Genomic DNA, 26,159 nt, shown 5'->3' with positions numbered 1-26,159 from the left:
AATACCTTTTTCCGCAAGCGGGTTGGCCGAAAGTGGACGTGGAGGAGCCCGAATGGTGAGACTAGAAATGAAATCGACTTCATACTCTGCGCGAACCCTGGCATCATACAAGATGTAGACGTGCTCGGCAAGGTGCGCTGCAGTGACCATAGGATGGCAAGAACTCGAATTACCCTTGACTTGAGGAGGGAACGGAAGAAACTGGTACATAAGAAACCAATCAATGAGTTAGCGGTAAGAGGGAAACTAGAGGAATTCCGGATCAAGCTACAGAACAGGTATTCGGCTTTAACCCAGGAAGAGGACCATAGTGTTGAAGCAATGAACGACAATCTTATGGGCATCATTAAGGAGTGCGAAATAGAAGTTGGTGATAACGCCGTTAAACAGGAAACCAGTAAGCTATCGCAGGAGACGAAAGATCTGATCAAGAAACGCCAATGTATGAAAGCCTCTAACCCTACAGCTAGAATAGAACTGGCAGAAGTTTCTAAGTTAACCAACAAGCGTAAGACAGCGGACATAAGGAACTATAATATGGATAGAATTGAACAGGCTCTCAGGAACGGAGGAAGCCTAAAAGCAGTAAAGAAGAAACTAGGAATAGGCAAGAATCAGATGTGTGCGTTAAGAGACAAAGCCGGCAATATCGTTACTAATATGGATCAGATAGTTCAAGTGGCTGAAGAGTTTTATAGAGATTTATACAGTACCAGTAACACCCACGACGATAAGGTGAGAGAGAATAGTCTAGAGGAACTTGAAATCCCACAAGTAACACCGGAAGAGGTAAAGAACGCCTTGGGAGCTATGCAAAGGGGGAAGGCAGCTGGGGAGGATCAGGTAACAGCAGATTTGTTGAAGGATGGTGGGAACACTGTCCTAGAAAGATTGGCCGCCCTATATACACAATGCCTCATGATCTCGAACGTACCGGAATCTTGGAAGAACGCTAACATAATCCTAATCCATAAGAAAGGGGACGCCAAAGACTTGAAAAATTATAGACTGATCAGCTTACTGTCCGTTGCCTACAAAGTATTTACTAAGGTCATCGCAAATAGAATCAGGAATACCTTAGACTTCTGTCAACCAAAGGACCAGGCAGGATTCCGTAAAGGCTACTCAACAATAGACCATATTCACACTATCAATCAGGTGATAGAGAAATGTGTGGAATATAACCAACCCTTATATATAGCCTTCATTGATTACGAAAAAGCATTTGATTCAGTCGAAACCTCAGCAGTCATGGAGGCACTACGGAATCAGGGTGTAGATGAGCCATATGTAAAGATACTGGAAGCTATCTATAGCGATTCCACAGCCACCGTAATCCTCCACAAAGAAAGCAACAAAATCCCAATAAAGAAAGGCATCAGACAGGGAGATACGATATCTCCAATGCTATTCACAGCGTGTTTACAGGAGGTATTCAGAGACCTGGAGTGGGAAGAATTGGGGATAAAAGTTGATGGAGAATACCTTAGCAACTTGCGATTCGCTGATGATATTGCCTTGCTTAGTAACTCAGGAGACCAATTGCAATGCATGCTCACTGACCTGGAGAGGCAAAGCAGAAGGGTGGGTCTGAAAATTAATCTACAGAAAACTAAAGTAATGTTTAACAGTCTCAGAAGAGAACAGCAGTTTACGATAGGTAGCGAGGCACTGGAAGTGGTAAGGGAATACATCTACTTAGGGCAGGTAGTGACCACGGATCCGGATCATGAGACTGAAATAACCAGAAGAATAAGAATGGGCTGGGGTGCGTTTGGCAGGCATTCTCAAATCATGAACAGCAGGTTGCCACTATCCCTCAAGAGGAAAGTGTATAACAGCTGTGTCTTACCAGTACTCACCTACGGGGCAGAAACCTGGAGGCTTACGAAAAGGGTTCTGCTGAAATTGAGGACGACGCAACGAGCCATGGAAAGAAGAATGATAGGTGTAACGTTAAGGGATAAGAAAAGAGCAGATTGGGTGAGGGAACAAATGCGGGTAAATGACATCTTAGTTGAAATCAAGAAAAAGAAATGGGCATGGGCCGGACATGTAGTGAGGAGGGAAGATAACCGATGGTCATTAAGGGTTACGAACTGGATTCCAAGGGAAGGAAAGCGTAGTAGGGGGCGGCTGGAAAACTACGGCTACGTGTGCTGGAAAACTTGATCTGTTCCTGTAAAACAGAATGTTGAAAACTTTCACAAATACATAGTGTATACTTGATTCATTTGATTTAAGGCCAGGCACAAAGAGCGATAGAACGAACAATGATAGGCGTATCGTTAAGTGACAGGAAGAGAGCGGTGTGGATCAGAGAGCAAACGGGCATAGCCGATACTCTAATCGACATTAGGAAAAAGAAATGGAGCTGGGCAGGTCATGTAATGTGTAGGTTAGTTAACTGGCAGACCATGAGGGTTACAGAATGGGTGCCAAGAGAAGGGAAACACAGTCGAGGACGGCAAAAGACTAGGTGGGATGATGAAATTAGGAATTAGGATGAAGTTGGATGAAGGATGAATCGGATGGATGAAGTTGGAAAATTAGGATGAAGTTGGAATCGGTTGGCGCAGCACAGGGGTAATTGGAGATCAGAGAGAGAAGCCTTCGTCCTGCAGTGGACTTAAAATGGGTTGTTGATGATGATGCAACAATACAAACTGTTTAACGCTGCTTCAAGTTTGAAGTTCTGCACAATTTTCTGCGTCAAGAAAATATGCATGCATACGTGAAGCTAAAGAAACAACTTGCAGCAGAAAGTATGCCACTGTAGTTAGACCAACGGCGTGCTAAAAACATACTACCATGGAACCGCTGTACAATCACATATTAGACTCCATTTATTGTAATGTACGTACAAATTGAAAATGTTACCAAATAATAGCAGTCATGAAAAATCTTGCTTGTAAATGATTGCAAGGTTTATAGTGAAAATGCTGAACAAAGACAACACATTATGCAGTCTCCTTACAACACATTCTATAGACAGCACAAACAAAGCTCCAATTTTGCACTACATATCTTCAAGCTCGCTAAAAACAGTAATACTCGGGAATTACAGGATGACTAACAGCGTCTGGCTTTCAACACAAACTGATACAGCAGTCCATCATGATGGTGTGCCATGTGCAGCAGAATAAAAAGGTATGTCACATGTATAGAAGCTAAAAATACAATATTCAAGTATCTTTGTAGAAGGTAAGTAATAAATATTCGGAACAAATTATACCCTAACTTGAGTTAGCGACCCTCTGTGAAGGTTTTGAACACCATAGCAATAAACACGCTAGAAAACAAAAGATCAACAGAAGGTGATACACAGGAATTATCCTTCTTTCATTGCACACACGATACAAAAGCCACAATGATGAATGATTTCAACATAACTAACAGTGGTATGAGAAGACAAGCATAGAATGAGACAACAAAATAAAAGAAATCTCTGGTCACACAGACAGCTCCACAAAAAGTGACAATGACAGCACAATGTGGATTACATACACGCTGGTACTGTATTACACTTGTATTTCTTTTTATTATTTTTGCCACAGGTGAAATAAAATAGATAATTAAAAACTTCCTATGCAGTAGTAGTTCACTGGCAGTAGCACATCACACCCTTCACTTTATAACACCTACATAGACAAAACAGCAGCTGCATCAAAGTTGCCTTTGCTGCATGACGTGTGTAGAATTCACAATAGAACTAAAATAATTTTCTGAAAGTGACAGAAGTTCTGCATTGTATGCTGCAACCTTACAAGGCTGCATTTCTGCCTAGCCTAAACCTAAATACGCAGCAATATATTCTCAGTGAATATCTTGCCCTCATAAAACTACCATGTTTTCATGCACTCGCCCCACGTTAAAAATAATCAAGAAACTTAGGAACAAAGTGCAGTTGTTGTACATGAATGTTAAAAAAGATTATTGGATTTGAAGTCTCAAAGTAACACGAGGGCTACGAGAGATGCTACATGTTGCCATTTGGTGCGGCTGCACAGCAGCATGGAGCACATTGCTGGGCAGCTGCACCTGAAGGCAAAGTTGGTGTGTGATTACAGATGCAGCCACATTGTATGCCATGAAGCTACACTGTATATGAACAAATAGGTGAAAGCGATAATTACTGAAAGTATAAAACAGTATTAATCCTGTACCTTTCTTTTTTCACTGTGCCAACAATGTTCCTGGGTGGCTTGTATATACAGGATTTTAATATTGTTGCCTATGGTTACACAAGCAGAACTCTTTTTCCCCTTTCTGAATACAGTAGGACATCGGTGATACGATCCCGTTTCGTAAGATTTCCCGCCACCAGCACAAAAAATGACCTAACACAGTTACACTTCTTTTTTGCTGGTTGACAAATTCCCAGAAAACACTATTTTTCGGCACTAATGTTCAGTACATGGCCAAAATGCGGTCGTACGGTACATTTTCCGGCCACTAGATCCCATGTTAACAAGAAAATGCGTGAGGTGTGTGTTATTGAGAACAGTAGATAAGTGTGATGTAGTGCTGTTGAAAGCACACAGCACGCTTTTAAAAGATGAGAACCCAAATGCACTGCCGTTCCCTGCTGCAGGCAGCTCAAAGTGAGGATCATGTTTCGCTATGGTGGCATCATATTCAGGTAAAGACCACCCACTCGAATTCATTTCAAACAGATGTTGACATCTCGTGCCAGGTGCCGAGTGAGCACGTCAAAACTTCCTGTAAAAATGCCCCGCCTGAAGAAACTGTTGACCCAGGCCGAATTCGAGAAGCGCAAACGTAAGCTTGCTGAAGCTGTAAAAACGATGTGCGTCTCGGCCCACTTGAGCCCCACCAGCTCGGCATCTCGTGCCACAACAATTCGCGTAACCCTTTGCATTACATGGATGGCAACTACAGTTGAGCCTGCCGAATTTTTTTAGCGGCTTCAGATCGTACGTTTTCGCAGTTGGTATGTTTTCGTTTGCATTTCTTAAAAATTTATTAAACGGTTCTACTATATTGTAATCAGGAGGGTGGGTCATACACATAAAAACAGTACTATCAATCAACCTACTTTAGTCTCACATGTATTCTTCGTCCATTGATTTCCTGAAGTTTAGCGTTACATATCCTCTTCAAAAGCGGGTTTAAAATGGTTTCTGGGAACAGTGGACAAGTACATTTTATTATGTCTAGCATGTCTCAAACTCAAGATGTGGCTTTGGCACATAGCCCAAGAACATTAACATAAGCACTTCCTGCTGTTACATTAGGGTCTACCTAAACGTGAAGGACAAACATGTTTTAGCTGCTTTGTCCTGTCAATGCCACCTAAAGGGGGGGGGGGGGAAACAAGAAAATAAAACTTGATAGAACACAATGCACTCAATTAGTTTGCTGGAGGAGGAAGACATAGACATGAAAGAAAAGGGGGGAGGGGGGGCGGCAACTTTAATTAGCCCAGCAGTATTGAAATGAGACATGAGGGGCCATATATATGGCTCACACTGAAGAACAAGGCCAACATTTTAGGAGGGACCTACAATTTCACAACCAAGAACACTAACGAAACTTCTTTGAACATACTTCAGCACTATGACCCAGAATCATGACACGTGTCAGCCAAATGACGTTCACAGTACTAATTAAATTCAAGGTTCAGGTAACTGCATTTGGTATAAACACTCCTCTAGGCTTACTTGGACAATTCTACATTCTTGCACAAGGCCAATTACACTATAAATTACTGCATTAGTGTAAACAATTATGTTACAAAGTAGCCTAGTCAAAGGCATGCATTTATATTGTTGGTATAAGTTCTCTTGCCTCCAGATGTGCCTTTCATGAAAGAATGGAATCATGTTTGGAATGTTGTTCTCTTCTCACTAAAGGCTTACATCTAGAGGTTGTCAGTTACTTGGAGAACGCTATACTTTTCCATGATAGTTGAGAACACGAACCACAAGTCCCTCAATCTTACACAAGCAGCTAAGAGTACACATACAGGCATTGGGGCCACATTATTTTTCACTGTCCAAGATGGCATACACATAACCAACCAGCACTTTGAGAATGATAGAACTTCCCATAAAATGTGAGCATAGGACCGGGATTGATCGTAAAAGTCACTGAGTCAGCAACACCAAATTGGACATCATACTAAATTAATGCAGCAGATGCTTATGTGTTACCTAGTGAGCAATGTGTCACGTCTACTTCCCATACTACACAAGTGCACCTTCATGCTAAGTGAACCCAAATGATTCTTGTGGTTCAAAACTTCCGGGCCTGCCATGACCATTCGGATGATGAAAGCACTAGCAGTCACCCATTACTTGAGGACAATGTCAGCGCGCATGTAAATGGTGCCTGGTGGAGGTCTCGAGGCTGCGAGCGATTGGTGGATAGGTGGAGGATAGCAGCGCACATGCTCCACAGGCAGGCTGTCGGCATCACTTGTTTTTAGGTATTTGTTCAGCACAGCAAATATCTGTGAGTTGAGCACTTGGAAACGTCGAATGCGGTCCACCATCCGCTTCAGGGGCTGTAACAAGAATGTCTTGGATAAGGAATCCCCCCTAGGAAATCGGGCACCAACAGCGGCGCGGCACTGAAAGTATGTGCTGTAATCCTGCTCAACAAGAATGAGCTTAGAGCCACGGTTAAATATGCATGCTCTCTGTTTTACAGAGCAGTGACAAAGTCTGCAGAACTGCCACTACTGGAATAAAGAAGCTACAGTCGATCATGGATATATCAAACTTGCATATATCGAACTATTGTCTATATTGAACAGTTGTAAAATCCTCTTGAAAATCCCATGCTAAAGTATAGTGATGTCCTACACGTACATCAAACTCCCGTTAACTGCCACATTCGATATACACTTGAACTTCATCATTACAAAGTTGAAGGGGGAACGGACATTAGTTCATTATATCCATTACTTTGTTATACCTATTAATGTCATTTACTGCAATATATGCTCAATGGTGTGCGCAAATGTAAACATCAAAAGAAGAAGACGAATTTGTGGCCCGCAGAAGCGCTACACGACCACGCATATGCTGAAATTTGAATAAAACAACAAAAGAATCTTTGGCGTGTGCAATACGCGACTTAGCACCTGACGCGACAGCCTCTAGGTAGCTGCCTTGCGTTTCATTGGGATGATCTTTCACGTCCACTTTCCACTTGGTTCATCGCGGTCGAGCAGCACGTGGCACACAACATAGAGCTCTGCTATGTGATTGAGGAGGCAAATGAAGTTTGTCACGCCGGCTTGGCTCAGCCAGCTCATGGCCTTTGAGAGTGCATTGATACCAATGTAATCTCAGAGGCCCCGCCCAGCTGGCAGCCCGTGCTGAGCACTGCAGGAAGAGGCAATACTGAATTCATGGCCTGGGCGTGACCCCTGAGATTGCGCTGGGGAGATCTCCGAGGCCAGGCCCAGCTACAGCTGCCTGCGGGGCACGCCGTAGAGAAAAAGAGAAGTGAACACACAAATGTCTTGCACCACTGCGCATGGCTGTGCAACATGGTGCAACTCACGAAGACGTCACCCCAGAGATCTCACTGGGAAGATCTCCGAGGCCACGCCCAGCTGCATCTGCCTGCACGACGTGCAGTAGAAGTCAAAGCGCAGGGTGGCACAGGTTGCGTAGCCAGGCAGCAAGAGAGAGAGAGAGAGAGATCAATGGAGAAGTGTGATAGTGAGCCGCTGCTTGTGCACAAGTGCACAGCTATGCGCGGCAGTGAGAAAAACCAGTGCTGCGCAACGACGCAGCGACATGGGAGTTTTGAAGTGTCGCAGCGAACAAGTGCTGGACCCCATGGAAAGCGATGTACTCGGTGTGCAACGAATGGACATTTTTTGTTTTGTTTTGGAAACTAATCTAGTTCATTAGATCCACTGGCAGGACAATTTCACTATGTTAACCGAGGTTTTAAATACATGGATCTCTATGGGGATCTCAAGGGGAATTTTATTTACTTTGCTATATCCATTATTTCGTTATATCCCGTTTAGTTATAACGAGGTTCGAGTGTATTGCAGGGCTGCACCACACTGCACCCCTGCAAGTGCACTTTTTCTAATGGAACCGCGATCACTTCGTCAAAAACATTTAATGTCAAAAACTTGAAATGGCACTGTTTTGGCAGATGACATGCATGCATGGCACCCTATCTTTTCAATGAGTGGTGCTGGCATGCGATGCCAAACTGTAGACGTGGCGCCGCCACGGTTTTTCTTGTAGACAAAAGATTGAATCTAAAGGGCAGTACATGCCATGGAGAAAAAATTATCAGCGTGCTCTCAGTTTTGCACGCCGTGTGTACATGGATGGCTAGTGCAAACTGCTGCCCTTCGTTATTGGCTATAGCCGATCGCCACTCTGCTTCAAGAACATGATGGCCTCCCGGTCCAATACATGTTCCAGAAGAAAGCTTGAAGGCACTCAGTCTTTTCACCGAGTGGCGATGGCAGAGGATGTCAAACTGCAGATCTGCGCAGCAGTGCAGAGGTTTTATTTATTTTTTTTTTTGTAGACAAGGGCTTTCCGCAAATGACATATTAGGATTCTCCAAACAAACAAAATGAATCCAACCACAACCTCCACTTGGACAGATCTTTACATTACAGATGAAATTTTAAAAAACACCCCATGCAGCATCTGCACATCACAAAAGACTGATCGCTGTCCTCATTCGAGCTCACAAGGTATATAGAGTGGGAATGGATTCGGATGTTCTGCAAGCTGAAAACCACTTAAGGCACAATTTGCAAGTGTGCCGTTCGGAGTGTAGGTGAGTTAGCAGTTCTGACAAAGTATACCAAGGGACAACCTGATGCAGACACTGTTGTGGCATCCTGCAGCACAGCAGCACCAATTTACATCAGTGCGTCATTAACTTTCGCTGTCATTTAGTATTCCTTTTGAGGATTAAGCACACAGTTCAGAATTTTGCCAAGACTCAAGACAAAGCAGAGACTCACAATTCCCTTGACCAGCTCGTCCTTGCCATCAACTCGCTGAACTCGCAGAATGTGGTAGCAGAAGTCGAGGGCCTCGAAGCGGCGTTGCTGTCCAAGCAGCACGATCATGGCACAGCCGGCCCAGTGCAATCCTTCCCCAAACAGTTGCCTGCAGGCAAAATAAAGTGGTACATTGTTCGGCTTTGTTATAATCTCAATGTTGCTACTGCTCTCTGTATGCAGTATACTGTGCCTGCAGGCAAAATAAAGTGGCACTTCGTTCGTCTTTGTTATAATTTCAATGTTGCTACCGCTCTCTGTATACAGTACACACAGGGTCCTTTGTTTTCAGGCTTTATATATTCTTTCTTTAATTCGTGGGGGGGGGGGGGTAAAAATTGGGTGATTATTTTAAAGAGTAAAACCGGAAGCTATTGCTTTCTTTTCCCTTTCTTTTTGCCGTCAGGCACGAGAACTGAGGAGAATTCGGTAGTTTTGTTTTTGGTAGCGCAATTCTTCTGCTAACTTTTACAAATTATTAATACAAACAATGGTCTTCTTTTGCACACAAACTTTCCATTTAAACAATTGAAATCACTCACAGGAACATGTAATGGCAAAGAGAGCGGAACATACTTCAGGCTTAGTTGGTTCGTTTCTAAAAACTGATAGTAATTGTGTGAGATGGAACATTAGTAAACAAAAAATTAGTAAAATTGTAAAAAGAGCCCAAATTTGCAAATTTTAGCAAATATTCAGGAGAGTTGGCAGGAATACACATATTTACTATGCGGGGATTTGGCACACAAAATACCTTGGCTGAAGAACACGAAATCAATTTTAGATAAAAGTTGATAGAACTGTAAAATCTCACTGGCAGAGAAATTAATGTACGCCTGCTTACATTATCTGCAAAAGAGCAATAAACAGCAGGGTAAATACAACATCACGTAGAACTGTAAGAGAATGCACAATCAGCAAAACAATCTAGATGACCAAGAGGGAAAGAAAGAAGCAAGAAAGAAAGCTGGAGCGTTCACTGACACAAAACAGCAGTTGAAGCAACAGAAGCATCAAAGCAATTGGGATGGTACTTTTGCTTATCTTTCTTTTTCTTATCTCTTTCCATCTAACCCTTTGGCCAAGGAAACAATTCTTATTATTGGGTCATTCCATGCCAAACATACCAGAGGTGGTACTCGGCCTATTTCCATGAAAAAAATCATGGCTATTAGCAGTATTATAAGAATGACATACCCATGATATTTCACATGGAAATAAAAATTTATTGACTGTGTGAGCACAATTTTAATTTCACAATAGATCGTACATGGAAGAAAAGAAAATGCTGAAAAAAAAATTTTTTCTCCAGAGACCATGATAATTTTGCAGTGTCTTCTAAAAGGATGGGGCGTTAAAATTAACTCATTTTAAAAGACATATTTATTGGATACTTTGTTTAGTGCAAAACAACAGACACAAGAAAGACGACAGGACAAGGCGCTATCTTGAGTGTTGTTTTGGGCTAAACAAAGAATTCATGGATTCCCACCAACTAGCCCGCCAACGCATTGTGCTGAACTATATTTATTGGGTTTTTTGTGTTTGTAATCGGAGGAAAAAGTCTAATACGAATGATATCAGAGATCTTCTATAAAATTGTTTACTCATTTCCTATGTTTTATAACACCTGGATGTTGTCGGGCAGTATCCAAAATGAACTCAAAGTAGTTTTGTACTCAGAAAACTTAAAGCTTGCAGGAAAAAAATTTTTGGGCTCGATAGAATTTCTGTGGAGTCATGTGTTCAGCCCTAAATTGCACATTGAGGTGGCCTATACAAAACTGTGCAACGTGATGTATTTGATGTATGAGCACAGTAACACTTCATTCAGTAAATTTATTGAAGCCTTTCTTGTTTTAAGCAAGAAAAAAAAATTGAGGTTGAGTCCCCCCACACCACCTGGCTTGGTTGCCTGACATTGCTCCGCACTATGTCTTCACTGCACTGCACACAGCCGCTTGCCCACAGTTGATACAGCGCTGCTGCTGATCTATTGCAATGCAGCACAGTATTCCTGTCCGAATGCCAGGCTTCCAGTAAGGCTGCTAAACTTACACAAGTACTTAGCCACTTGAAACTCTTGGGTCAGCAAGTATGAAGTGAACCAAGCGCAAACATTACAGAGTGATAAGAGTACAAAGTGGTGAAGTGTGTATGTGCCTCTAATATAAATAGCCTTTTTGAACTTCAGGGCAAGTTCAGCTTTCCTTACTTGCACAATGCTATCTTGAACCCAGAGGACGACAACACCCTTGATATGTTTTTGAGCCCATTCAAATAGCTTGTGAGATGTTGTAATGTGCCCTTCCTAAGGCCTTAGAAACCTTGCCGTAATGGCTAAACGTTTTACTCTTCCACCAACGCCATCACATGTGCTTTTGAAATTTCCCATGTTATGTAGCAGGGCATGGACAAGGATGCATCTATACAAATACAAGAAGAGCAGGCATACACATAAGAAAGAATGGAGAAGAGAGAGAGAGCGAGATAGGAAGTGACAAACAGAGCAGTCGAGCGGGTGCATGTGGTTTCCCCCTGATGCTCTCAATCGCCTTCCTACCCTAGCCCACAATGTGACTAGGCAAGGCAAGGCAAAGATGACAATTGCGGACAGGCGCAGAAACGCAGCAAATGGCAAGGAGAACGAGGAACATGCATGTTTGGTTTTGCACTAGAGCCAGGTTGTGTTTCTTTTACGGCCACACCGCAATGGGCTTAAATCTGCCATCAGAGGCAGCAAACACACGCGACCCAATAACAAGTAGTAGAGGAAAGACGAGCATGTTTCCTTTCAGCCACATGGAGTTGCACCACGAAGCCCAATGCTATGCAATACCTGTAACAAATGCAATCAGTCTGCAATGTACTTCATACTCGCCGACCCAAGAGCTTCAACTGGCTAAGCAGCTATAAGTTTGGCACCCAGACAGTAATCCAGTACCATTATGCAACAGATCAGCAGCAGCGCTGTATTAACTGTGGACAAGTGGCTTAGTGCAGTGCAGTGAAGACGTAGTGCGGAGCAACGTCAGGCGATCAAGTCGGAGGGTGTGGGGGGAAATCAAAATTTATTTTTTTTTGCTTAAAACAAAGAAGACTGATTAAATTTCCTAAATGAAGTGTTCCTGTGTTCGTCTTTCAAATGCATCATGTTGGAATATTCTGCATGTACCACCTAATGTGCAACTTAGGGCCGAACATACAGATCAACTGAAATTTTACCAAGTTCCAAAATTTTTTTCTCGCAAACTTAAAATTTGCTGAGTACAGAACTACTTTGAGTTCATCAGCTGGATACTGGGCAACAACATCCAGATGTTATAGAACATAGGAAATGAACAAACAATTTTATAAAAATCTTTGATTTCCTTCATATTGGATTTTTTCCTCTGATTACAAACACACAAAACTCAATACAAATGCCAATTAGAATTAGTTCATTTCAATGCCCCATCCTCCTAGAAGACACTAAAAGCTTTATGGTCATGAGAAGAAAAAAAAATGCATAAAATTTTTTCTACCGTGTTCTAATTCCTAGTGTTAAATTAAAACAGCGCTCACACAGTCAAAACTCTTCTTTCGAGTGAAATATCTTGTGTGCGTCACTTTTCAGATACCATTATTGGCCACGATTTTTTTCATGGAAATTGGTAATGGTCGAGAGCCACACCTTTGGTATGTTTGGCATGGAATGACCTTTTCTTCATGTTCTTGAACGTTCAGCTTATCTCACCTATCCTCACACAGTTCTAAATTCAGTCAAATTCAGTTTAGATTTACTTCGTTATATGCTTTCCTTCTGTCCATTTTCACTATATTGAAGTTAGACTGTACTCTTGTCTTTGACACGGCCTCTATCTTTATTTTCTACTAGGACTCAAAGGCCTGATTTTGCATGTCAGCTTGTGTATTGTTGTGAATACTTTCAAAACATACTGCTAGTGCTACTACCTACAATACCTACAAACATACCTACAATAAAGTGCCTAAAGTGAAAGGAGGTATGTGCTACTATAAAAACAAGTAAACTAACTCGACAGTGAACTCGTTCTCGCCGACAGGGATGCAGTAGACAAATTGCAGAGCACTCCACAGGCGATGGAACTCGGTGCACTCCTCCACATTCATGACCCCATTGGTAGGAGGTGGCCCCACCCACAAGGGGTCGTCCAGGTAAGACTTGATGCGTGTCAGGATGACCTCAAACACCGACAGGCCGCAGCACAGGCGCTCCTTCGTCAGGAGGTCCCCCTCCTTGGCAATGCTGGCTTGCTGCATATGATGAAGCATAATTGCTGGCGGTGTTCGAATCATGAAATTTCCAAATTGAATATGAATATTACAGAAAAGTTTCTTTCAAATACTGAACTGAATTCATAACATCTTCTCATTTCTAAATAAAGCGAGATATAAAACTTACATGGAGTTTCGTCTGTTAGAAAGGCTTATCTACGTTATTTGATACCTGCATGTCACGCAATTCACAAATGGAGAGAAAGCCAATGCTGCCTAAAGGGCAAAGCGTTCTCATTGAATGGCTGGATATTACTGCACTGAAATGGGCTGCTTTATGCCTGGTACAGCGCAACATGGAAAGGAAGAAACAAGCCGAGCCAGCCAGAAGAGGGAACAGAGTGCTGACTTCCAACTGGTTTTATTGGCAGATTGCACAAAATATACAGTGACAAGAAAGCATCAAGCAATGTCGTCACAACACCTCACAAAACGTCACCACCGAGAGAATACTACACTATCGTGAATCACAAAACGCGCAATTCCGCCATGCACGGTTAAAGTGATCAATAAATCTTACTTCCCGTGAAGATAGGCACAAAGATGGCATAATAACGCATGTGCCGCCAGCCCTTGCTATGAGATCAGCTTCAATAATTTCCCACGTTGGTTGTGATCAGTGCTGTTTCAGCACTTAACACCGATAAAAATTCGACTTACGTCCACAATCGCGACAGTGAGTTTCTATGTGTCCCTGAATAGATTTGTGCACATTGTAACCATGCTGAAGTCGAGAGTATGACAGAAGCTTGTCTGGTCTGGATGATGCATACAAGGAAGAGGTCCGGATATCCAACTAAAATGGTTTAAAATAAATTTATGCTTTGGCTCCCCAATGGGAGCCTTGTTCACAATTTTTTTTAAATAAATATTTATGTTCCGGCCATTAAGCATAATATGACCCATTACTGAAAACTCCACTGGTATTTAGGACTACATTGCTATTTCTTTAGCTTCAAAGGGGAAGATGCACTTAATTCTATTTGACAAACATTCTATCAATAAAAAACATTTTCCAGACTTTCGCATACGAACTGAGTTACCAGTGCTGGCATGCTAATGTGGTTTTCCCTTTAATAGGAGTCAAGCATACTATACATCTCGATTAATAGATACCCAAGTTACTGATAACTAATACCCCTGTCAAGCGGGCAAGTTAAGTGCACTTACGGAGAGTGTCACTCGGTTTAAGTGCACTTTGCCAAATCTAAACGCCGTAAGTGGAGTGTACTTGGTGAAGAGTGCACTCCGGTCGGAATGCATTTACGGAACGCACATTGCTGGCCGAGTGCGTAGCCTCGCTGCCGGCAATTTGAATGGCACAAAATGTAATGCATAAAGAAAGGACACGTAAGTTCATTTTAGTTCTTGAACAGCTTTTAACAAAATAATCAGAACAGAACTCGCTCATATTCTGTTTTAGCAGGATCAAACGCAGTCTCGTTGCACGCCACCATGTTGTTCTGGATTGGCTAGACATTCGACTTGGCCAGCATTGACTTGTAACACTCTTATTTTTGTTGAGAAAATATACATTATGGTTGTTTTTATCTATATTACAACGTAATATAATAACGTTTTAGAAGTTTTGTCTTCGTAATCTATATCTTTAAAAAAATGTGCTCCATACCCGCCAGTTGTTCCAGATGCATAAAATTCCCAATGCTGCATAATAAACATAAGACATTATACACATTCTTGCTGCAAGTCATTTAAGCGTGGCTAATAATGTAAGACAAGCAGCATTTAAAGAACACTGATCGAAATCCCTATCTTTGTGGATGATTATGTGCACCTAAATTTCCCAGCTACAATTTCAATGCATTGAATGCCTAGTAACTAGAGTACAGGACGCTGTGCAGCAGTGCTTTGTTCATCGTCAACTCGATCTCATGAGGAACATTTGAAACAGGAACTCAAACCTTTGGTGTTCCAAGGCGCTCAATAGTCTGCACCACCTGCAGAGGCCCGTACTTGGCTTCAAGACGCTTCAGCTTGGTCTCCGGTTTTTCTCCATCTGGAATGTTAAGTGAAGCTCAGCAATACCAATAATGAGAGTTGTTTCAGGCTTCAGACCCTGATCACGAGAAGGAAATTTACAGAAGAATAAAAATGGGTTGGAGCGCATTTGGCAGACATTGTCAGATCCTGAGTGGAAGCTTACCATTATCATTAAAAAGAAAGGTGCACAATCAATGCATTCTACCAGTGCTGACATATGGGGCAGAAACTTGGAGACTGACAAAGCTCAAAAACAAGTTAAGGACCGCGCAAAGAGCGATGGAACGAAGAATGTTAGACATAACGTTAAGAGACAGGGAGAGAGCAGTGTGGATCAGAGAGCATACAGGGATGGCCGATATTCTAATTGACATTAAGAGGAAGAAACGGAGCTGGGCAGCTCATGTAACGCGTCGGTTAGATAACCGGTGGACCATTAGGGTTACAGAATGCGTGCCAAGAGAAAGGAAGCGCAGTCGAGGACGGCAGAAGACTAGGTTGGGTGATGAAATTAGGAAATTCACAGGCACTAGCTGGAATCGGTTAGCACAGCACCGGGGTAATTGGAGATCACGGGAAGAGACCTTCGTCCTGCAGTGGACATAAAATAGGTGGATGGTGATGATGATGATGACTAAAAATAAGCTGAAGTGATACACTGGTCACGACAGAAACATTTTTCCAAGTGGCAATTTGTCGGCATTATGCTCACGCATTATAGAAAGAAATCTGCTTAGTTCGCTACCTGCCCTTTCAATTTTTTTTTCTTGGGGAGCCACAAAACTAAATGCTGGTGTGAAAAATTTCTAGCAATTTCACACTATGCATGTATATCTATCAGTGGGCTGGACTAAAGAAACTACAAAAGTGCACAAACAAACAACAAACAAACAAAAATTAAAACATTCCCAACCTTTACAGTAAGGTCGTGGCAGAATGTTCTGGAATGGTGCAGCATGCTGGAGGTCACACACCTCTTCCTGTGACTGTAAAAGATGTAACATAGGTTGGCCACTATGTCTTGATTCATTCCAAATTATTTACGAAGACATATAATTCCAACTGGATGGACATGGTTACAGCATGAATTCATGGCAATTTAATGAAAGTTAGTTAACGAACAGCAATACAGAGAAACTCAAAACCACAATGAAGAACTGCTACAATTTTGCTGCAATGGAAGGCTTAACTCAAGAGCATTCACAAGCCTTCACATTGTGACAGCTATTATTACAGCATGGCCACCAGAGGAGGGTTAATAATATTAAATAACTCTTTAGCAATAACTACTATGATTGTAAACATGGAGGTAAGAGCTTCGAAACATGCATCGGTATGGTATAAGAGGGAGGTGAGTGTAAAGGTACAAAAGTGCTTATTTTTATTGCAAGATAATGCATGGAATTGTGTGCCACTGTCAAGAATTCAAATAAAAGTATAGTAGAACTTCTGTCAATATGTTCCATGTTGAATCTTCCCGGCGGATACGTCGCATTTGTCTTTTATGAAGCTGGCATTGCGCAGACTCCTAGCTTCTGACATTTCCTTCACTCTAGTTCACATTTTCTCATTGGTTTCATGAAAGACATCAATGGGGTTATACTGTACTTGTGCCTTGAAGACAAGCCAAAACTGAGCAAATTGAATGAAACCCTTGCTATCAAATGCAAAGTGCATGAATGGTTCAAATAGCAAGAAATGGTTATTAATCTTTGCTAATAACCTCACCAACAAAACAACAACAGACTCACTAGTGAGAGTAAGGCACATTTACACGTTTGGTACATTTGACCATGAAATCATATACGCATTTGGCCTTATTTCAAGGAAAGAGCGAAAACAAACAGACTTAAACTGCTCACCAAGCTCTGCTCTATCAGAAGGCAGAACAGTATAGCATTGCCAACTTCCCGAAAGCTTTGGAACATTTCAGTCTTCACATCGGGGTACTGCACAATGTCATTCAGTTGAGCGTGGTAGTAACCAAGGATGCCTAGGATCGAGAACATGGTATGGTCAGCACTGTGGATGCAGCAATACGAGCTATGAAAAGAACGCTGTCATTTGGCTGATTACAAAGGTTAACCAGCGAAATATTAGATGTGCAAAGTCTAAAGAGGTCTTAGTGCTTATATTATTTGTGCATAATACCTGCAAATACTTTTCACCTTGTAGACTGTTCTTATTGCCAAGTGCTTTATCTTGCCATTACTCGTCAAATTTATTGACTGAAGAGCTTCATTCTGACATCTGTAATCTATGCTGTAATTTTTTTCTTCTTTTCTGTTGACGGTATGTAACATGTTTTTCCAATTCCAATTTCTGTCTTTGTTGTACAGTTAAAACTCAATATATAGAGCTCGGTAAAATAGGAAATCTGCTTTGTTATGTCAAAATTTCATTATATTGAAATTTAACCTTTTAAGCAAATAAGTAGAGTTGCTGATGGATATTTCTTAAGGGTCTGCATAATTTTCCAAATTATCAGGCAATCGGAAAAAGCACATTTGAAAGAGAAAGAAATTAATTTTATTGAATTTGAGTCAACGAAGAAAGATATGGTTTCATGCCATGGTAACAACATTTTCACATCAGTGGTACAAAGTGAAGCCAGCCACGCTTTTATGAAAAGCTATCATGAAAAGTGCCTGCAGTGGGGAGTGAATGCTTTGTCTGCCTTTCACTGCAACGCGTCTCTGAAACTCGAGATTAGGCTGGAAGACAGCACTACGCCACCTCGACATGCCCACTCTTTGCACATATAGCAGGTTACCTCTAAAACAGGCTACACAGGCTGCTCATTGACAGCCATGAGCAGTCATGGCTGCGCTTGATTGCGTTTCCGCATGAGCTCCAATTAGTGACCCCCCCCCCCTTTCTTCTGCTTGCGTGGGAGGACAGCACTCATCAAACCATCGTCCTTCTCATCAAACCACCACTCGCATCCAAAGCATACGGAGCGTAGGGCCCGATAGGATCTTATTGCACTTGGAACTTTACACTGCATATGATGTTGCTCCACTGCGGTGGACGCTCTTAGTCGCACGGCACGCTATTTGAGAGGTGCATTCACAAGCAGCCTCTTTAAATTCAACCGTTTGACTATCTGCGTCTGCGGAAGCTTCTATTTATTGTCTCGGCATTCCTTCGAGACGCCAGTGAAATTTTGATATATTGAAACATTGTATGACCACACTTCACTATATTAAAGTATAACTATGTGGTGTTCTACAAACAAGAAGTTATAAAAAGATAAATACTTCATTATATTGAGGTTCGTTATATCAAGGTTCAACTGTATTTTTCAACTAAACAGCCTATTGACAGTACAACTGAATTTTTTGTAAATGGCCCCCATACTACCCTCTGGCTATGAGGACATACAAATTTTGCATACCCTGTGAAAGTAACTGATTAGTAATAAAGAACTCAAAACCAAAACTGACCAGGGGAGCCATAGTCATAGCGTGGGAGCCTACAGTGTTTGGGCATTACTTTTAGGAGGGTTTTCGTGTACTGCAGCAGGGTACCTTGGATCTGCAATGAAGGGGAAAAAAAAAAGAACACATGCTTCTTATTTATAAGCACTAAACAGCCAGGACGTGAAAATATCGAAATCAGAAGTAGCAGTGATTCAACGCATTTAGCATTCTTCCCTCATCTAGTCATGGGAAGCTGTAATGAAAGACTCCATATCAGTCACAGAAAAAGACGGCACAATGCTAGGTCTAACACTTAGTGGTTAAATCCTATACCAATACTAAACAATTTTTGGGCTTGGTAAACAATCTTGCATGTGGACACCATTTACGCTTATCTACTATAAGTGCCCTCTGATATGTTTAATAAAAATCAGGCCCCTTGGTTAACCTCCTTTCTTCTCATTCATTACATAACGAGGGTCTTGAATCCAGCAACATTGATGCCTTCAGGTAGCATGTGTGGGTTTGTTGACCAGTTGCCTTCACCCAAAAAGATCACGTACTCGTGACGCCTGCGGCAGAAAGGATGTTCCACATCTGCCACCAAGGTTTACAAGTGGTGGAGCTGGCTTACGCTCCCAGGGTTCTAGTAGGAAACATAAACGCTCAGGAAAGTGTATGGGAAAGCGACGCTGCGGTAGCTCAATTGGTTAGAACATCACACGCATAATGCAAAGATGTGGGATCATTCCCCACCTGCGGCAAGTTTCTTTTTTTTCCATCCACTTTCAATTCTATCAATTTAAATTTCTTTACTTCAATTAGTAAGTACAAGTAATTTCCACTGTGTTGCTCTTGGTGTCTTTGTTTGTTGGCTTCTTATGATATGTTTGGTAGAAATTGTGCCCCTCGGTTAACCACCTTTCTTCTCGTTCTCTCACTATAAGTGTCTCTCAAATGCTGACAGCATAAAAAAAAAAGAGAGTCAAGAGATTGCACAGTGAGGGAAGTGCATATTGCGTAGACTTGGGAGAATGCTCCTTACTACTGTGAAGTGCATTAAAATCTGTGCCCACTCAGCATAACTATTTGAAATGTTTTGATGGTCTGTTTAGGTTTCTGGTTACTAAAGGTACAGAAGAGGACAATCAGCTTGGATCCTTGGAATGTTTATGACATTTATGGATGATTCCTATAGAGGCAACCATGGAGCTTCATTACAATTTACTAGAGGAAGAATTAGCACTGATTGGTAGTTTTGCACTACAGCCTTATAGCTATGCAGAGTTTTAAATGTGTTCCCATTTCACATACTCCTTCACACAACAATCTCATCCCATACAGGCACTTCCAGTGATAATGGGCATTATCGAGTGCGTACATAAACACATAGAAAAGGTACACAGAAAAATGCATGATGTGCTATATCTAGTCTTTTCTGGGTGCTTTTTCTATGCCCATGTCAAAGTTTAAAAGGAAAACTCAACTCAAAATGTTCCAGCTTAGTGGCAGTTTAGGATGTGCAATGAATGATGAATCTTGTACAAAAAGTACAATACAGAACATCAGAATGATCCTTTCTGGCATTTTGTAGCCAGAAAGGCCAACAGCGGTAGATGCATTATGCGCTGTAAAATCTCCCAAACTGATCCTGTACTTGCACCTCCTGCCAGTCCCATGCTGGAGTGATATTCTTGAGTGACCACATTTGGGGCTAGTTTTACTTTTGTGATATTTCGCAGGAATAGCACCAGGCATGTCAGCACCTATGGGTGACAGCATTCTCAGCAATGTTGAGACAGTGTTCTTGGCATCATGCTAGAAATACTGTTGCCCGTAGATGCCACCGTGTCTGGCACTAGTCATGTGAAATCTTGAAAAAGTGAAAGGTAGCCCTGAAAGTGACTGCACGAGGATATCGCTGCTGGCTGAAGTGCTGAAGAAACCTGCATAGGCACTAGCACCACATTTCCATCCAGGGTAGCTTTCATAAAATTCTGTTGTGGCGACTCACCAGGCTCTTGACGATTTTGAGCAGTTCCTCCATGACAACAGCAATGCCCTGGTAGCCCAGGAGCCGGCAGATGGCACGGAAGTGGGGTGCACCCACAAAGCCACTGTACAGGCTGTAGATTTGCTGGTATGCCGAGTTCAATGCCTGGGTTCACAGACGTACAGGAATAACACAGTGAGCGTCAGTAAAACAAGCCACCAGGACACTTGCAAGCACTGGCACTGCCCACACACTCGCAATCATATTTACAGCCGTGCAGCCAACAGTTTGTTGTACATTAGCATACAATACCTTGGCTTTCACATAATGATATAAGTTGGGAGCAAGTGCAGAGAAAGCAGGTGCAAAAGCAAAGATGAATCAAGCAAGATGAAAATGGGATTTCTGTGAGCTCAAGCACTTACACCTAATTTATATGACCAGTTACAATGAAACCTCGTTACTATGAACACCCCATTGATGAACTTTTCAGATTAACGAACTTTTCAGAAATCCCCTGCTGACTTCTTATAGTCCTAATGTAAAAATATTTCTGTACTACAAACTTCAGAATATCGAACTTTTCAGAATAACTGTCGTTATTCAGTTTCCCTGCGATGCTAACAACGGCTCAATATTACAAATTAATATTATGAAATCTGGGGATTCTTAGATTTTCGTGTATCCTTCACGGCAGCCGAAACAGTAGGCTAGCAGACGATAAGGCACAGAGACCGGACGTTGTGGCGCATGGGTTTGGAAAACCTAAGACTGCACTTGAGAAAAAAAAGGAATGCAGGCGAGCAGAGGCGATGGCACATCATGTTTTGAGCACGCATGCTCCGCCCAGAAAAGTGTCACCTAGCAATGGAGGTACGTCTCTTCCTTCTTTCACCCTTCTTTCTGTGCGCGCCTCTTCACGCTTCTTTCTGTGGCTGTACTAGCTACACGCACGGTGAAATGTAACCTTCGTACTCGTAGGGATGCCACACGGTCGCACTTTGCACTTTCCAGATGATGGCGTTTATGCGCATTTGCCCTTTGACATAGTTCAGGTGTCCACCTTGAGCGAAACAGTTGCGATGTCCACAGCAAGAAATGTGAAAAATAAACAAAAAGCAAAAAACATTGCACTCTGGGGGCAACATGGAGCTACATTTTTGTCAGTAGTTTTCCCGGCGTCAGTGTCTGTTTTGCACACATCACTTTTATTACACGGTGCTTCGGTGGTGCACGGCGGCGGAATTTATGGAAAACAACAACAGCGCGTGTCAAGATCCAAGAGCGACGTTTTCATGGATAGCTCATATGGTGACAACTTATGAACTAATGGGTTGATGGGTGGAATGGTTCATTTTGGGGATTTCACTATAACGATCTTTCAGAATAATGAACAATTTACTGTGGCCCCCTCAAGTTTGTTATATCGAGATTTCACTGTTTGAGGGGAAAAAAAGAAAGCAGCTTTTCAACAGAGGCCTAGGTCGCTAGACCTTTGAAGAGGTGTCAGTTGACCAGCACAGTAGTTAGCTTACATGGTATCTTACAGAGTAGAACATGAAACAGAAGACTGTCTGTTGTGTTTTCTTGATTGAAAAGCTTCAATGTAAGGTCAGCAGGGCTCCAACGTAGGCACGTTGAGCTAATTTGGAAATTTTTGTCAAGTGTCATGTGTACCATATGGCAAACAGGAAATGATCCCACTAAGAAAAAAAAGGAGTGATTTCCACTCATTCGCTGTAATGTGCAAGAACTTAAATGTGTCGCATCTACTTCCTGTCTTCAGAACTTCACGTAACAGGTGTTACCAGAAAAAATGATTTTCCACAAGCTTGTCAACAAGTGTGCATAGAGTCAAGGATAATTGACAATATGTGCAGTGCTTACTCTCAGCCACCTGTGAATTATTTGACAATCACTAAACTGAATGAAACTGTGAAAAAGCGGAGTTCACAGAATTCAAGGGCATCACTTCCAGTGTGCATTCCTCGAGTACATAACGCCAGTGAATAGGATGCCCTTAGCTGCAATGAGGCATTGAGTTGCTGATGTGACATCATGGAATGGCGAAAGTACTGCCCCCCAAAGTGATAGACTAGGTGTGTGGTTCACGAAGTGCTCAACAATCTGAATTAATGTATGCTCTAGTCAACATTTTTCATGTCTACATGACTGCACACATTAAGATGGTGGGTGTTTGCAGCTTCAATATTTTGATATCACCACCACATTGGACACCATTAGTAAGAACAATAAAAACGCACCACAAAACTCGGAAGACAACTATACAAGAAATCAGTGCATCAAGGAAGTGATGGACCCCTAAAAATGTTCTATCAACTTGTTGCTTGTCGAAGAGACAGACTCTTGCTATTCTTTAGTTCCCCCCCCTCTATCTACAACTATAAACACACACACACACACACACACACACACACACACACACACACACACACACACACACACACACACACACACACACACACACACACACACACACACACACACACACACACACACACACACACACACACACACACACACACACACACACACACACACACACACACACACACACACACACACACACACACACACACACACACACACACACACACACACACACACACACACACACACACACACACACACACACACACACACACACACACACACACACACACACACACACACACACACACACACACACACACACACACACACACACACACACACACACACACACACACACACACACACACACTTGCCTTACCTTAGTCCCATAGATGTAGTGAGGCTGGGCACTGGGCATTTTCTCCCTAGTCACAGGTTGCGTCAGAGTGATGTCTTTCACCTTGACAAACCTGGAAGAGAAAGCAAGTTTAGAAAAGCATTCTATTAGAAAAGCAAGCTTTCACAGATGCACACACACACATGCACACGCGCGCACACACGACACACATGCACACTTCCCAGATATGTTTACTATGATGCCACCAATACCAGTCTTCATGTATCTGCATCTCCTGATTAGTGTAACTAGCATCTAACATACATTAGATCGTTTATCTCTTGTTGTTGAAAAGCAACAGAGGCATCGGAATAACCATTGGTACACGAAAGGACTAGTGACACAGCTGTTACCATTTGTACATTGCAAACAGAAATTTGAAACAAAGATGCCTCGCCTCTAAGAATGTAGTGTTAGAGGCGATACAGGGCATGTGCAATGTCTTTGTACTGATTAGCACAACCAAATGTAAGCATGCATGTGAGCTGACTATTCCTCGAAATGTCCAACTCCAGTAAAAGTGTGCATATGAATTCATGTGAATGCAATCAATTCGTTATGCCCCGTCTATGTCACTTTCCCTTCACAAGTTTTGCTAAATGTGATAACTGATGTGATGTGAACTTCTATTTTTTGGGCTACCTACTAAATTAGGATGCTGATTAAGGCAAACTATTCAGTCTGGCTTCCTTCTGTCAAAAAAGCATGTGCTACAGTTACCCACCTGTTTGTAGCTGCGTTGTAGCAGTAGTTTGGCAAGAAGTCATAGTTAAGCTCCCAAAAGACGTGAAGACACACGCGACCATAAGGTGCCAGGACATTGTGGTTTGCTTCTCTCAGCATGGCATCGAAGTCATCGAGGGTGACAAACTTGCTCAGTAGCTTGTGTGTCATACGATTCACTGACAGCAGGCCTTCAAGCTCCTGCATTGCAAGACATGGGCAAGCTTTGTTTCACAAGCCTCAACGCTGTACTGATACGCTAAGCAGTGACTGCACTACATTAGAGAGTATTTAACATGGACAGTGGAAACATCTCACAGTGACTTCGTATGTATAACAAAGCAAAAACTCAGCAAGAACTGTAAGACAAAAGGTTTCAATTTTAATTGCTTGCCTAAAAGTCAGCATGTTAAGCTCCTTATGCAGCAAAGGCTTTCCAACATATAAACTCCAGTGCATATAAAACAGAAAAGCAAGTACAGCAGGCAGCACTCCTTTCAGCTCATAAATCTCTAAATATAGGTAATTATATCCCCTTTATGTGAATCCCAGACATCCTGGCTTCAGGCACAAATTCTCACAACAGGTGCAAAACAAATGTTTTGTGTTCATCATTTTTATTTTTATAACTCAGTGTAAAAAACAGGACAAGTGCCTAAGTGCACCATAAGTAGTCCAGGTGAGAGCACAGGGTCCCGGGTAGCTTTAAAGGCTATCAAATTAAGAATCGGCAGCCAATGCTACAAAGCCATTGCCATGTCAATCAACTGCACAGCACACCACAGAAATATGACTGACACCAATTGTGTTTATACTGCGTGAACCCTAAGGCAGAGATCTCCATTGTGTTTCCAGCAGGATTTTTTATTGCTTTTGTACATTTGTCAACAAAAATGTTTCAAACAGAGCGTATAGCATAAGAGGGTATCTGTGGCGGCTTCCCAGTTAGAACTACGATTCATCCGTCTTTTGCTTCTCACACTTCTAAGTCACTTCCCAGCTGCTTCCACAAGGCCAAAAGAAAGTGTTTGTTCACTCCCATTGGAGAGTAGCACTGCAGCATAAACGTACCACAACACCCGTGATGTCCTGCGCCTCAAAGCGCGCGACGGCGAGCTCCAGGCTCCGTTGGAGCGCAGCACCCAACCGCTGGGCAACCAGGCGGTTCAAATCTACCGAGCGGCCCAGCAGCTGCACGTGTCGCTGCCGCAACAGAGTCTCGTACCGGTTGGCCACGGGGTAGGCAAACACAGTTGAGTTGCTTGCACACTCAACGCGGAAGCGCTTGTCCAGCAGGATGCTGTGCTCGAAGACAGAAATACATTCACATGGCTAAGTGGAGACCCTGGCTTCCAAAAATCACACATTGGCTTCAGTTCTATATATCCCTGTCTCAACTTAACCATAGTTCTATTTATCTCTGTCACAACCTCAAGCATAGAAATATGATGTGTGACTACTGTGTAGAGCGCCACACAGTCAATTTCCTCAAGACAAAACAAAATATGTAGCTTCCCTGTCATTGAGCATTTACTTTTACCTTAAGTACAAGCGACAGACAAGCCAAGTAACCAAGTAACCTTTGCATCCAGCCAATAAATCAATGTTGCATTTGCAATACTTCTGCAGCATTACACATTGCATATAATCCTGGCTTCTAATCACAAAGGAATTAACATTTGCACAGTTGTAGGTTGAATGAAAACAGATGCTTAAGCCACCATGTTTGAACGCAAAGAGCAACAAACACTACTACACGGGCAACAGGAATTTGTTTTGTCAAATCTTTCTTATTTAGATTACCTTTCGCAGCGTTAACTATCAGCACTGTATTCAACTACCCTTGAAACATGCATGCTATTTTTTATACAAGATGAGCAATAAATATAGTTGTTTTCAACATGACAAGAT

At 42.2% G+C, this 26,159-nt stretch overlaps 1 protein-coding gene across 2 annotated transcripts in view; it reads right to left on the bottom strand.

The window, feature by feature from the left end:
- Positions 1-2,828: 2,828 nt before the first annotated feature.
- The window catches only part of Cyfip (Cytoplasmic FMR1-interacting protein Sra-1), a 61,613-nt gene continuing 38,282 nt past the window's right edge, over positions 2,829-26,159 (bottom strand). For both annotated transcript variants that reach the window (XM_072287873.1, XM_072287872.1), the window contains 11 exons: positions 25,320-25,548; positions 24,250-24,449; positions 23,508-23,598; positions 20,756-20,899; positions 18,766-18,856; positions 17,182-17,312; positions 16,233-16,305; positions 15,241-15,335; positions 13,059-13,297; positions 8,984-9,131; positions 2,829-6,529 (listed from right to left, as the gene is read on the bottom strand). In XM_072287873.1, coding sequence (XP_072143974.1) covers positions 6,317-6,529; positions 8,984-9,131; positions 13,059-13,297; positions 15,241-15,335; positions 16,233-16,305; positions 17,182-17,312; positions 18,766-18,856; positions 20,756-20,899; positions 23,508-23,598; positions 24,250-24,449; positions 25,320-25,548 — 1,654 coding nt within the window. In that variant the 3' untranslated portion in view covers positions 2,829-6,316. The remainder of the gene's footprint in view (positions 6,530-8,983; positions 9,132-13,058; positions 13,298-15,240; positions 15,336-16,232; positions 16,306-17,181; positions 17,313-18,765; positions 18,857-20,755; positions 20,900-23,507; positions 23,599-24,249; positions 24,450-25,319; positions 25,549-26,159) is intronic.

Source organism: Dermacentor andersoni, chromosome 4, assembly GCF_023375885.2.
Source record: "Dermacentor andersoni chromosome 4, qqDerAnde1_hic_scaffold, whole genome shotgun sequence".
In the NCBI taxonomy this organism is placed as follows: Eukaryota; Metazoa; Arthropoda; class Arachnida; order Ixodida; family Ixodidae; genus Dermacentor; species Dermacentor andersoni.
This window is presented reverse-complemented; position numbering and strand designations above follow the sequence as displayed.